The 15,106-nt window shown below is 43.6% G+C and overlaps 1 protein-coding gene across 2 annotated transcripts in view; it reads left to right on the top strand.

Annotated features, from left to right (window-relative positions):
- LOC147697187 (uncharacterized) overlaps positions 1–15,106 on the top strand; it is a 316,314-nt gene that overhangs the window by 101,144 nt on the left and 200,064 nt on the right. For both annotated transcript variants that reach the window (XM_086934257.1, XM_086934256.1), the window contains exon 3: positions 14,545–14,626. In XM_086934257.1, the coding sequence (XP_086790383.1) occupies positions 14,545–14,626 (82 nt within the window). The remainder of the gene's footprint in view (positions 1–14,544; positions 14,627–15,106) is intronic.

Raw genomic sequence — 15,106 nt, 5'->3', positions numbered from 1 at the left:
CCGAAACCCGGCAGAGGAGGCCTGGACAAAGAGTTTCCTGTCACAGGGCGGTGTCAAACCACCCCAGACAGGAGATAGTGGATTGGAGTAGGGAGGTTTCAAAGAAACCAGACACTGCCTGGGGAGCACAAGGCTGCCCCTTGCAGGATCCGGCCAAACCGGTTCTGGGGCCTCCCAGCCCCTGTCCCAGCGCGGCCAGGATCAAAGGAAAGGGGTGTAACCACCCCCTTCCTGGGTCCCACCCATAGGAGGGGACCTAGCAGGATGTCCAACCCCCTAGATTCGAATAAGAGGGGGAGCAGTCCCAACGGACCTCAGATCATCCTGAAGAAACATAAGAAACGAAATCTGGACCCTTCGACTTTCTACACGACGTGAGAAGACTGAAGAATCTCCCTTGTGGTCAAGGAGTGACCACCCTGTGCAAACAGGCACCATCCAGCCCTCGACCCTTGCTTTGTTGCAGTTCCCGCCGGAACTCGAGCGACAGATCGACGAGATCAAGCTTGCCTGCCTTCTACCTGCCCGATCCACAGTCCCTGCAGAGCTGAGACCCGTGGAGGCGACCGGAAGCGTGGGGCATGCCATCTTGAAAAGGCCACGAGACGCTGACCGTGCAGCCCACGAGTGACCCTCGAGGCTGTACACCGGGGTTTGAGAAACCCCAGCCCCGAGCTCCACTTGCACCAAAGCTCACCCCTCCACACTCGACGAGTGCTGCGTGGGGCCCTTCTGCTTGTGTGCGCTCGACGCGTTGGCCCGGTCACTTGCCAGCTGGCTCGTGGCCCCTGTACCGACGAAACTTGAAATACGACTTGCTTTTCTGGTTGCTCCAGATCTGCACCAGCTCCTGTGAAAAGGAGCACCGACTCTGACCCTCCTGGTTCGAGTGATAAGCAATCTCCCGGTTCTGCGTGGATTGCTTTTGCCAAGTGCTGTTTGCTGCAATCTTGAAGCCGACGGTGCTGACGGCGAGAGCCTACGTGGGACAGATCGTGACCTGCTCCTGGACGTCGCAGATGCCCCAGAGCCCACGTGACAGCGGAGAGAAGCCTATCGACAACCGCCTGATTGCGCCCGACATTGCCTGGTTCCGTCCTGGTTCCACCCTGGTCACTGCTGAGTGACCCAGACTCTGTCCCCTCTGCTTTCAGGTACTTTTCTACTTCGATCCACCCTTGGATCGCACCGGACACTTCTGCTTCACAGCGCCTGCAGCTGCAACAGCTTCAAGCACCAAGAACCTGCGTGACAGAACCCGACGCCACTTCGACCCTGTGCACCCACGGCCTGTGGGTGAGGTAACTTTGCAACGCCGGTGTCCTTACACTGGTACACACCTCTAGGGTCTGTGTCTAAAGTTTTGTGTTCCTAGGTTCAGCGGAAGTATCATTTAATTCACTTTATCCAACTTTTACGCACCATTGACTTTACATTGGTGCGCGCCGCACTTTCCGTGCTGCACCCGTCTCCTGTGGGCTACTCCCGACTTCATCATTGCTAGTCCTGACTGCTCCCAGCGAATCTCTAGGCCCTAGGCCTAACCATTGTTCGATAAGTGTTCCTTATACCACTTTTTTAATATATGGTCTGAGTGGCCACCCGCCCTCATCCATAACTGTGCAACTTTATATGTTTTACTGTGCTTTTGGTTTAACGCTTGTGCCCCTTTCCTCATAAAGAGTACTGGGGAGTAATTTAGAAATAAATACATATATTTTTACAATATATACTTGTGTGGTGTCCTTTCATTTTGATTACAGGATTGTATGTGGTAAAACAGCTCGCTTAACACGACCTCTTAAGTTAAGCCTTTAAGGCTGCTTAGTCCATGCTACCACTAGGATAGCTTGTCTACAAGGTTGACTTACAACCTGACATCTTTGGGGTTTGTTTGGACTGATACCCAGTGGTTCCAGAATTGGAAACACTACATATCAGGCCAACTTCTCACACTGGGGGCAAATGTGCTGCCCATCGAAGTTCCTGTCTTTTGCAGGTAAATGGTGTCCTCATATTGGAAGAAGTTGCATTGAGGGCTAATGTCGCACACTCAATAACAAAGGACCGTGAAGTGATATAGTCCCAGGTAGCTTGTTCTAGGACATCCGCCAGAACTTTAATGGTTGCATCCTGCGGGATGCAGGTGTACAAACTTTCAATGTCTAAAGAGACAAGAAAGCATGGCTCCTCTGGCATTTGAACAGTCAGCAGCAAGGCTAAAAGGCTTTTGGTGTCCTTGATGTAGGTGCTGGTTGCCTGCACCAATGGCTTGAAGAAAAAATCGCAGTACTTTGAAAGAGGTTCCAAAAGGGAACCAATACCCGAAACAATCGGTCTACCCGGAGGAGGGAGCCGATTTTTATGGGTTTTTGGTAGGGTATAAAAGTATGGGATTTTTCCTTCAGAGGTGGTTAAAAAGTCGGCCTCATATTTACTAATGTAGCCGTCCCGTTCAGCTGTCATAACTAGTTCCAGTATTTCATCCTTCAAAAAAGGAGAAGGGTCCTGCTGGAGGACAGAGTAGTTTTTCGTATCGTCTAGAAGGCGTCTGCACTCTTGGTCATAAGCGGGGGCATCCTGAATGACGATGCCTCCCCATTTGTCCACACTTTTAATGACGATTTCTTTGTTCTTCTTGAGCGATTGGATAGCTTGGAATTCACCAGCCGTCAAGTTTTTGAAGGGAGTAGGTTAAGCCAAGGACTCTACTTCTTGAAAAACAGCCTGTTCAAAGGCAATAATGTCAGCAGGTATTAAATGCGACGGTGGAGGAAAAAGTAGTTTTTTTCTTAAAACCGGTATCACTAGCTGTAGTCTGACTTTCTGTTTGATCTTGATGTTCAAAAAAGGTCTTTAACCTAAGTTTTCTAAAGAACTCACTGAGTTCGCAATGCAGTTTGAAGCGGTCAAGGCGTGGCGTGGGTATAAATCCAAGACCTTTCTCCAAAACTGCAGTTTCATCAGGATTCAAAGCGACTTTAGAAAGGTTAGTGATCAAGGTTTTGCATTGCTGGGGCCCGCTCTCTGCTCTTGTGTCTTGCTCCGTGTGTTGTCGCCCACGGAGTCGGTTGGTCCCCAATGAACTTGATTCACTCCTCTCCTCCTGCCCCTGCGGCCAAACTCTAAAAAAGGTTGGGGGTACATGTTTTGTTGGAAATGTGGTGGAGGTGGTACAAAGTGTGGATTCCAACCTATATTGAGTGGGTAATGTGGTTGATTATACGGGTTAAATGGAAACCATCATTCCCTTGCTGTTGATAAGGGAACCACTGAGAAGCCCTAGGTCCCCTACCTCGGCCCCTCCCACGCTGTTTATTACCTCTACTGCCAGTACTAGATCCACTAGAGATGGAGTCATCTGAAGTGTCAGAATTATAGTTAGTTCAGTCAGGTGGGGTATAATCTGAGGTGGCATATGGATAGGTTTTGTCATACGACCATCGTTTTAGGTCTTTTTGAAATTTTACGACCTTTAATTGGGCAAGGTTATCTTTGTATTCATTTATCTCCTTATTAAATTCTTCAAGTTTCTTTTTGAAACCAGTTATCGTTGTTTTTAGGTCTCGCGCCTGCGATGCATATGGCGAAGCCATATGCCATCGCGCAGGCGCGATACTATAGTTGCCGGGTCTGCTTCCCAGGAGACAGGAGACTGTCACGCGCACGCTCAGGAAAGCGATCGGAGCCGGCCGCGCGCGTTCCCAATCTCCTGTCTCTCTGGGAAGCACACAAGCAAGCCCAGCAAGCCCCGCAAGCCCCGCCAAGGCACCATGAGCAATATTAACCCGCCCCGTCCCTCCTTGGCGTTGAATAGTCAAGTGTCCTGAGTCGGACTCCAACCAATGTGAATCAGTCTCCTAACCTTTCACCCGCCCTGCTGCACTAGCCAGTCAGTTGAAGACGCAAGCAGCATGACGTGCAGTTGCAGGCCTCTGAATCAGGTACTTCAAAGTCCGTAAATAATTCTGTTTTTATGTGAACCTGGTATTGTGTCGTGTGGAAGATTGAGGCACGTGTGAGCTGAGCTGCTTGCTTTATAGTTCACTCACTGTTCACCATTTCAGTTCAGCACGACATCATGTGCGAGGTGACGCAGCGGGTCACACTCACTCAGTAACATGAGTAATGGGTATTTGAATCGCTGGTGGTGGTATTTCTGTACAGCTACTGATGTCAGGCCGCCAGCCGCGGCCGAGAGGGGCCGCAAATCGATTGCCTGTGCCCCGCACCTGAGGCTGGCTGCAGCAGTCGGCAAACCAGCCGGCGAAAGTCAGCTCTGGGCTATACTGTCTCATCGGCAGCATCAGTATGGTGCCTGAGAGGCTCAGGCCTCAGGCGCCGCAGAGTGCGACGGTGGTGCGGCTCACCTACGGACAGAACTCGCTCAAACACCAGTGGAGGAGTCACTATCCCCGGGTGCATGCTGTCGAACTAGTGCACAACTAAGACAGTAAGTTACTTGGCCAGGCAACCTGCCTGCCACTTTAGTAGCACTGTGTAGTAGCACTGTGTTGTCAAACTCACACTGTACACTACATGATGAAGTCCCTTACGGCGTATTTATTGTTCATGATGCAGCCGCGCTTTAATTAGGGCACGAGCCAGTCAGTAATGTTTTCCGGCATCGGTGGAGCTTGTGTGTGCTCTGCTGCACAGCACTGCAAGAAAACATACTTTATCTGTGGCATAACGTCGCTCGACAGGAGTAGAAGTGGGCAGTGCTTTAATTTTGCTTAAGGTTGATCGAGCGTTTGGATCTTATTTTAGCTTTGCGTGTTTTGAGTAAATGCATTTAACCTGGGCTTTTATGTAGTTGTCTACGGACTGCTTTTGCTCAGTGGAAAATTATAGGCAGAGAGAGCAACTCTAGGCCAATAAGCAGCAATGGAGGGCCACATTATGAAGTAAAGTTTACTAGATTGTGCTGCATGAAACGCAAATTACGTGGCATAATGCTGCACATTGTGGGGCAGTATTATTTTGCTATTTTGACTCGAATTAATACTACTTGGGTAAAAGATTTAAATTGGTAGGACTAGTTTAACAAGTACTCTGCAGCAGGAAGAGAAGCTCCGCTGAAGGGTGAACCAGTAAAGCATGTATGCTGTAAGTGAGTGTGTTTTTAAAATGACATTTACAGTTTATGTTTAATACCGAGTACTCGCTGTTCTCTTAGTTTTGTCAATTGTGCAAGTAAGTGTTAACTAAACTCGCAGTAGTAGTAAGCAGCGCACCGGACCCCAGGGCCACTCACTTAATTATACTGCTGTGACATTTTAAAAATAATTTTTGAAATATATATAAAACTTAATAAATAAATAGTCAGCTTGCTTGACTGTAACCGCAATGTGTGTAGCAGGCTCTCCTGAGGCTTCAACAGCATGGTATCACAGTGCAGACTGTTGGGGCCGGAGTCATCTGATTTATTAATTTCTGGCATCAGACCTGAGTCAGCTTTATGGTCTAGGCCCAGGTCGCGTGTGGGAGAGCGGCATGGAGTTTAGTGAAGCTCATCGCCTGGTTTATTTATTTTTATTATTTGGGCTCTCTCTAAACAGCCTTAGTCCATCAGTTCACAGACTCTTCAGCGTGCGTACTGACTGTCACTCGAGACAGACTACATTTGCACTTACCTGTGTGTGCCTGAATCTGAAGGCGAAGTGTTGGATTCAGGGGACTTTTGACACTTGCTGTTCTCCAGGCTTCAAGCAGCATTACAGGGCATACACAATACCCGACTTAAGACAATGCTGCTTTTGTGCCGTTTCAATGTTTTCACTTCTTGCCCATGGACATTATAAAACACATTTCAATTTTTGCCAGAAGTGTCATCTGGTTTATTTATGCTTGGTGTGTTACTTGTCACTCGCAGGATCACGCAGACGCCCTGTGTGACACTAGAGATATTTATGCCAGGTCATCAGGACAGGCTCTTGTGATGCTCAGGTCCACCACACCTCTGATTGCCTCATGTGCATCCATCAATACCCCTTCTACATTGGTGGGGCATGTTCCAGTAAAGAGCTGTGTTCTCTACTAAACTGTTGTCTTGCCAGTGGGACTTATTGCACAGCTTAGCTCCAGTGGTTCTACAGCCTAAACGCAGGTCTTTGCTCCTTTTGGTGTTAATTCTTAGCGGAGCCATGTGACCTGCTTTCTAGATGTACATAGCTGCCAAGGTTTTAGATTGCTATGTGTAACATTTTCATAATTTCATTTTAAATATGAGTCAGCTGCCGCAGGCGTTTGCAGTAAGTAGTCCCTTGCTCAATTGGGTCTAAGTTCTAATATTTATATGATTCCCTCGTCTAAATTGCTAGATTTTTGCTCGCAAGACAGTGTCACTCATAATCATTGAAATGTCACTCATAATTACACATAAATTGTGAAAATGTCACACATAGCAATCTGGAACCTTGGCAGCTATGAGGATGGCTCACAATTTACTGTGCAGACGTAAACATGAGGAGTGAGCATTTTGTATTTTTTCAGTGAATGCTGCGCATGGGGGAAGATGGGCAGATAAAAAACTGGCACGTAAAAGCTTACATTGGAATGGTTGAAAAGAAGGTGGATGTCTCGATGAGTAGGTTTATCTGTGCCTCCAGCACACACAGTCCGGCCTGGTTATCTCCGTGCATTATTGCTAGTGTGTTATGAAAGTGATTTAACACACAATAAAAAGTATAAGACGTGGCGTCATAACATCGATATCTATGGAAGACTCAAGGCTTTTTTTAGTTGAAGCGCAACCTCTATTTAATAAAATAGATGCAGACAGGGAGTTTCAAATAGCTAATACTGACAATTTATATCCTAAAGACCAACAGCCTATGTTCCTCTTCCAAGGCCCTGATTAGTTGCTAGGGGCTTCGGCCTGGGGCTTTGTAGGAAGACGTTGTGTTGTAACCCAGCAGCGCTCAGCCCAGGGCTTGGGAAAATATATAAAGTGTGTATATATGCAACTAATTAGGGGTGCTGTTGGCTGCACTATCGGCAGGATTATAAATAAGCTCCTGACAGATCTGAACATCTTACTCAAAACTTGACCTTTGTACATGAGCAAATAAAGTGAGTGCTATAATCTGTCCCAAAGATGCTGGTAGGGCACAGGCTGTTAGGCCGAAGATCACACAATTGGATGACTGCAATGTGGAGTTGAGACCTCATATACGAGCCCCTGCACTGGCCCCCACATTACTTTGCAGCAGGTACTCTCACAGTGACTGCAGCTTAGTTTGAAGGGTGCCACGTGCTCACCCGGGCAGTGTTTTAGTTCCAGGAAGTGAGCCTTCTTGTGAGAGAGCATTCAGTGGTTTAATTTAAGCCCCTATTAGCCTTTGGCACAGGCTTCGATGTGATTGGTTCATTGCATGCCCAGTGATGGCATCAGGGAGCAGTCCGTCACATTCACAAAATAGAGCATTTACCACATTAAAATCGCTACATGTCGAATCACATTTTTATGTGCATTTACTATAGGAAAACAACATTGTGCTTGAGATTCGGGCACAGCAAAGCAGTTCTAATTTCACAGCAAGGAGACTGCTAGCAGAATCATGTGGGAACTCCAAATAATGTCTGACTTGCAATGACTACCTGCAAAGTGCTGCCACAGATTACACTCATATGTCAAAGTGAAAGAAAAGCTAGAATCTCTTCCTATATGTTTACACTTTCTATATGTTTCAAGCTACTGCAGCTTATTTTTTTTTAAACAGACATATTTTAGTGTTTCTAATATCTGTTTGCCACACATATCAGCTGTTTTTTTTCATGCATATATTTTTGCAGCACAAGTGATTTTATTTGCATTCTTTATGTTTGCAAACATGCTCGCTCTTTTCTCATTCTTTCTCACTTTTTCTGTCTTAGAGCAAAGGGGCAAAAACTGATCCTCAGGGACCACAAATGTACACTTTTTGCAGGACAGCTCATGTGTCCTCAATGCTGTGTGCTGCTTGTAGCAGGAATAGGGTACTCTAGGGGCAGTACCCTACGCCCTTTATCTATCCATCGCCCACCCTCTATCCATCGCCCTCCCTCTATCTATCCATCGCCCTCCCTCTATCCATCGCCCTCCCTCTATCTATCCATCGCCCTCCTTCTATCTATCCATCGCCCTCCTATCTATCCATCGCCCTCCCTCTATCTATCCATCGCCCTCCCTCTATCTATCCATCGCCCTCCCTCTATCTATCCATCGCCCTCCCTCTATCTATCCATCGCCCTCCCTCTGTCCATCGCCCTCCTTCTATCTATCCATTGCCCTCCCTCTATCCATTGCCCTCCCTCTATCCATCGCCCTCCCTCTATCTATCTATCGCCCTCCCTCTATCTATCTCCCTTACTCTATCTATCGCATCACCACACCATCACTAAGCACCACCACAGAATCACTCGGCACCACCACAGAATCACTCGGCACCACCACAGAATCACTCGGCACCACCACAGAATCACTCGGCACCACCACAGAATCACTCGGCACCACCACAGAATCACTCGGCACCACCACAGAATCACTCGGCACCACCACAGAATCACTCGGCACCACCACAGAATCACTCCGGGGCACCACAGCATCACTATGCGCTACCACAGCATCACTATGCGCTACCACAGCATCACTCGTCGCCACCACAACATCAATCTGTGCAACCATTCAACAACAACTAGTTCAAATATGTTCTCTCAATGTTTCAAGCTTTATTACAAATGTCACAAAAAGATGTTAATATTTCACTTCTGTTATTGGATTTTCATCACAATAAAATACACTGAACATAATCTTCACAAAAGTTATTTACAAAACTTTAACCTATTGCCATTATAAATCACAATAACTTTTATTTAAGTATTAATTATTAAAAAAATGAAGACATTGTTATTTGGAATATCAATACATTTAAGTCACGTAAATACAACACATATTGCATTACAAATGCTATAGGTGTCACATTTGCGAAAGTTAAAACTATTGGCATTGTGAATGAGAAAGCTATTAATTTCGCTATTTTCAAAACCAACACATAAATAAAATATTAGTCATTTACAATACCAATAGCTCAAACTTTCCTGATGCGAGACCTATTGCATTGCAAATGCTTGTTATATGGGTTTCTGTTGCCTGTATTTCTATTAGCAGGGCCTCTGATAAACGCATTGCTGTTTTAATAATCGGAATAGCCCAGTCGTGTGTGCAATGCCAGGCAATTTGGGCCCATTCCTGTCTAAACACCTTATCTTCCAGAAAGATACGGGGTGCATTAGTCACTAAGAGACCCTTGGGAGCCATTTTATTAGTTAAATATTCCTTCATCATCGTGCCATGTAAGATGGCTCTAATGCGACTCTTTTTCTGTTCGCCCAGCTTATCCCAGTCAGAGGTCTGTGATATTACCTGGGCGACTAAAGGGTCTGCGAACAATAGGGGGTCATTGAGAATGGCATCCGCCTCTTCTCTCGAGAAGGACAAGCCTGAATCTTCCATTTTGAATGTGTAACGGAGTTGTTGGAGTTGGCTGCAGAATTAGGCGATGACTAGCCATTATGTCATTTTGCATGCAGCAAATGTACCCTGATATTTTCTAATGACTTGGTGTAGGTTATTCTACTGTATTTTGACGTTTTTATTTCTCCTTGGGCTTACTGAATTTTAGCCTCGCTCTTACCTTTTCCTGTGGAGGGCACAGGAGTCCATAGGTCAAATAAACATGAGTCAGTAACTCAATAAGTTTGCTTCAGTTTTTTGGGTTATTACCTCATTTGCATTTTGTGTTATTTACAGAAGTTGGTGCTTCTATTATTATTAAAATTACTGCCCAAACGTCTTCTTAATGCCCCCGTTTGATATTCTTTTATTGCATGAATCTGTCCATTTGGTGATCTGATAAATGAAATGATAAATGAAATGGTAGGCAAGCCATCAGTAATAGGTTTTAGAGTGACATGACTTAGATTTTTAGCCCTGCATTTCCATTATTCACATGTACTCTTCGTGTAGGTTTCATCTCCAACACTGCGTGTGTTCTTCCTTAGTTGTTGCTTATTTCCAAGTCGGTTTTAAAATTACTATATTTCTCCTTTTACAGTGAACGTTGTAAGTTTTTGCCAAGGATGGATGGCTTTTAGTGTATATTTTCTTCATGGTCCTGTCACAATACTGATAACATGGCGTGCAGTGTGATGGATTTCTCGAAGGATTGTTTCCACCCAGCTCAGTTTATTTTCAAACACTTAGACCCATTGGAATCTGTCACACTGACCTATCACCTTCTGAGCCTCTCTCAGGAACCCACTCCTCACCTTGTAGACAAAGAATATGGGCAGCCCCAAATGACTCAACAGTTCCTCAGATTTAATATGCATACAGTTGTTGCGCACAGTCTAAAACTTAGCATTGATGCAAAAAACAATTCAGTAATGTATACTGATGCCTTACAATTAAATATACTATTGATTGGCATTTTAAAGGCTAAAGAATCTTGCATTTATTTTTTTTCACCATGAACAGCCTTTGCAGGGAGCAAAGTAATATCATTTTGTATGTGTCATCCACCTGTTCCACTAGTTTCCATCTAAATTTTAGATGATTTCTTTTGTTAAACATTTTTATTCATGACTGCAACAAATTTACATGGCAATGTGAGCATTACATCAGTTCTCAGTCTTTTCTTATTTTCTTAACATGTACTGTCTGTGAATTAGCAGGTATGTCCAATCCTATTACCTCATGTGTTTCAAGCTATCGATCATAGTACCTTAGGAAGTGTTTGCGTTCATATTGCCATATCATCTTTCAATAAAGTTACATCCCTCATTCACATTACAGTGTCAACTTGTATTAACCCCATGTCCCACCCGCGTTTGTCCCACCCTCCCGTCTCCTAGCGTACTCATCATATACACACTGTTTATCTAGGTCCCTAGATCATAACTGGTTTAGAGAAAATGTCAACCCTTAGCTGGCTATCCCGGTCCTGTGGTGTTGACACCCTCCACCCCCAATTCCTGTGTTTCTCCCCTTTCTGGTATGGTTATGGGATTTTAGATTGACACAAGAAATACTTTACTGTTATTCATTATAGTACACTACAGAACTACTAACAATGTGAAGGAGTAAGCATTTCTTTAAAATAAACAATAAAAAAGCTTACTAGAGCACCAAGGAAACTTTCAAATAATTATAAATCAGACAGCTCTACACTTTGAAAATGCTGCATTTTGATTGGGCTTCTAACTGGCCAAGACCAGTGCAGGAGCTTTAAGCTAGTACCTGAGGCAAGCCTTGTTACATTATCAAGCAGCATATCGCTACACCTTTTCCACAGAAGAGCTGAACTGCCTGTCAAGATTGAGTTCTAATAAAGGATAAGAAAGTCCACCTGTCTCACAGATTGTACATCCACTTGGAGATATGCTGCTGGAAAAGGCAGCTTTAGAATCATTCACTTTACAGTGGACTTTTATCATGAATATTGCCAGTCTAGTTTTTCATTAGAGATCTGTGGTGAAGCTACAATAGAACTTTGGGAAATCAACTGAGGCTGCTGTTGTACAATGTCAGACTTCACGTACGAGAAAGGCAGTTCTGAGTGTATAGAAAAGGTACCCTCGTTTTAACTTCTGAAGCACTAACCATAATTTTCTTAAACATTATGAGAGAAACGATTTTCTCTTAAAGGTTGTTCTACAACTCTTACCAGAGGATTAGCATTTTTTACAAGGTGAAATCTCCGTGGGCTCACTACAATTCGTAACATTAGTATGACACCACTAATAAATGATTTATATTGTAAATAAAATCGCCTATCAATCTTTCTAAATGCGGCTGCGACTCTCAAAACCAGGCATTCACTACAGCAAATTTTACTGTAAAAAATAAATAGCAGACCTTTCTTGACAACAAAAAATACTCCCAAAGGTGAGCTTCTTGTACACTTCCACCAAAATACTCGAATTAAAAATGCATCATCTAATCATTTTGTGAATTTAACCCTAACTTTTAAGGTTCCAATTTGTAACAGCAATATTATCCGAGGGTAAGATTCCTAGGCAGCTATTGACTGTGGTGGAGTAGAGCCCTTGCCTTTGCCACAGATTCCACCCTAGTCAATAGCTATCTGGCAGTGCCTTCCCCTTGGATAATATTGCTTAAACAGTATCCTGAACTTCCATCAACCATCTAAAAAATCATGGAAAAGTCAGCAACCGTCCTGGACTGACCAGATAGTTTTAGATCCTTTTCCCTCAAGCTGCTTCCTAACACGGTCCCTGACTCACCAGCTTAAGGTGGCAACACCATCTGACAATGTTTTTCTTACCCATATACTATGTAATGTACAACTATGATCCTCTCACTTAAAATAAAATCTGGAAAACACTTAAAATAATTCACTTATAGTGTGCTGGCACAGGAAACAAAAAAATACAGTGGTGTATCCTCAAGAAAGTGCCTGCATGTTTCACTTCCTTGAATATTTGCATTTCATAATGATAAATCAGTTTTTGCGCTCTCTATTCTCGCTACCTCTTGTATGAGTTTACCTTAATACCACCTATTCAGTCAATTTATAGATGGGCAGCCCTCAATAAAAACACAATGACAATGTCATGGTGCAATATTCGTCCAGAATTGGTAGTAAAGAAAAACCTTTGCTGAAGAAACTTTGCTCACCTGTCCTTGGCAAATGAAATTCGTCTTGGGATGATGTACTTAACGCTTGCAGGTTAGGTACATTAAAGCGAGACACTTGAGGGACCCAGCAGTAGCAGACGGGGAGAGCTGTAGTTTAAAGTTGTCCCTCATACAGTTAAATGCATGCTCTTAAGTGGGGGCAGAAGGATGCAAGTAGTAGCATTAGACTGGAGTAGAATGCTCCACTGGACTGAACTAAGATGGTATGAAAGCTGCTGGTCGAAGAAATAGTTGAAAGGGGCATACCCATCGTTAACAATAGGTCTGCTTGACAGTCAACATCCAGACCTAAAAACAAAAAAGCTATGCTTCCTGAGTCTTTCAAAGAAGGCCATCCGGGAAATGAATATTCTTATGTCACCGTTCACAGCCCCTAAACCCATTAGTTATATACAGTCTACACTCACGAAATTAGCAATCACATCATGGTTGTTTGAAAACTTTGTCAATGTGAGTGCTTAGATGTGTAACGATATTCGTAATGTGGAGGGGTAGCCACCCAGGAACATTTGGGAAATAGGTTCATAGTTAAGATTTTACTTTCTAATATTAACATTTCACGTGTTGTAATTACTAGAATTCCTTTTTAGAAGCACATCTTTGGCAAGTGCACTAACAAAAATGTTAACTTGCTTTCTACTGTATTTGTTGCAGTAATTTAATAGTGTAAAACAAAAACGGCGTATTAGCCTTTTGCACCAGAAGGAACAATTGTTGGGTGCTTTCGGTCACCTTGAGCATTACATTAGTTTCCCCAGAAATTGAGTGTTACAAATACTATTATATAAAGTGGAGAATTAATGTTTCCAGAGACAGGTTCGAATTTTAAATCCAAGCTAGAGAGCTTGTTGTACTGGTGGTTGTGTTATTGTGTCACCTTGCCGTTGCTCTTTCATCACATGGTTGCAATTGTGAGGGATTTATTTATTTTTAAAGTTTTATATAGTGCGAACTTGCATAGGCATTGTATCAAATAGTGCACACATAAAGGACCATATATGAACCTGTGGTAAGCGAAAAATGGGTTAGTCAATGAAACAAAATGACAAAAGGGGACCAAATACAATAGTAAAATACAAGATTGTAAAAAGTGCCATGCCATTTCTGCTTAATCCCCAATCCTTTCATGACAGAAGATCTGGATATATCTCCTACCGGTGGTCTATTAGCTTCTCTGCTGGGAAAGATGGACATCAATCTAGGAGGTAGTGGAATACACTCTGAAGGTCCGATTAGCGATAAAAGTTTTTTCAGGACGGGTACAAAGAAAGCCATGTGCCGCCCCTAGGCTCTGAGGGCTCTTGTCCACTAGCCTGGGCCGGTTTTTTAGGTTGTGCCAAACTGCTCACCTAATAGTGACCATGCTCCGCCCACTCTGCAATTGCCAGCACAACCTGGGACCTAAAAGTCCCCCATAGTATTTCTTTGCAAAATCTGCAGGAAAAGGCACAGCATGCGAGCTTGTGTGCTGCCAGAGTATAGCTGAGTGCAGGCAACCCCAAGTGCATCAAAAAAGCCTGGCAATTGAGAAAAGCGGTCGAAAGACTGCAAGTCCAGCCCTCATCATGTGGCGTTATCATGAGTTCTGGTTAACAAGGCAAACTCCCTTTAGCATACAATTGGAATCCTGAACAAGGGTGATGCTATTAGGATTGGGTGGCGGAGGAGATTCATTAAGAGCTTTCACATTTATAGCATGCTTAGCCCCATCTTAATTCCACATCAAGTATTCATAATGAACTGACTTATAAATGAACAGTTTAATATATGTTAGTCTCATGTTTTTCTGTACTTTATGCTTTCCAGTTGTATAAAGAATGTGTATGTTTCATTATTTCTAGAAGTCTTTTTGAACTGCTGCTGTTTTTTGGCAAAGATGAATTTTATGAAACTCCATTAAAAGGCATTCTTGAGTCAATTCAGGTAAGAATTGCATGTTTATTTTTTCTTGAGAGATTTTCCATGTGTCACATACAAATGTTCAAGATTGAGTCATTCGGTGGGGCATGAATCACCTTAGCTTTCTTTCTGTTGGTCAGACATGGTCAGACATTTGAATTACTGATTGTCATGCTGCTTCCACTCTGTCTTTGTCTTGATCAATGAAGTCGAGGCTTGAAGAAAGACAGGTTCTCTTATGATTTATAGAAGCTGGAAATTTGCCTTCCTACTAATGGTCCTGCAAAGAGATTTTAAGCCCCTCTTTCTGGAAACTTATGTCTCCAAAGGACCCATATCTTTGTAACTGTTAGTCTAAGAGCAGAGATGATGTCATTGTTTTTAGCTCTTTAACAAAATCTCTATACTGGAACTTTAGAACGCATACATGTTATGTCAACAGTAGCTTATAAAACACATTATCATCCACGTGGTCTCTTGCTGCTGAAAAATAGCTGAGTGCAG

This window comes from Lissotriton vulgaris, chromosome 8 (assembly GCF_964263255.1).
Source record: "Lissotriton vulgaris chromosome 8, aLisVul1.2, whole genome shotgun sequence".
In the NCBI taxonomy this organism is placed as follows: domain Eukaryota; kingdom Metazoa; phylum Chordata; class Amphibia; order Caudata; family Salamandridae; genus Lissotriton; species Lissotriton vulgaris.
This window is presented reverse-complemented; position numbering and strand designations above follow the sequence as displayed.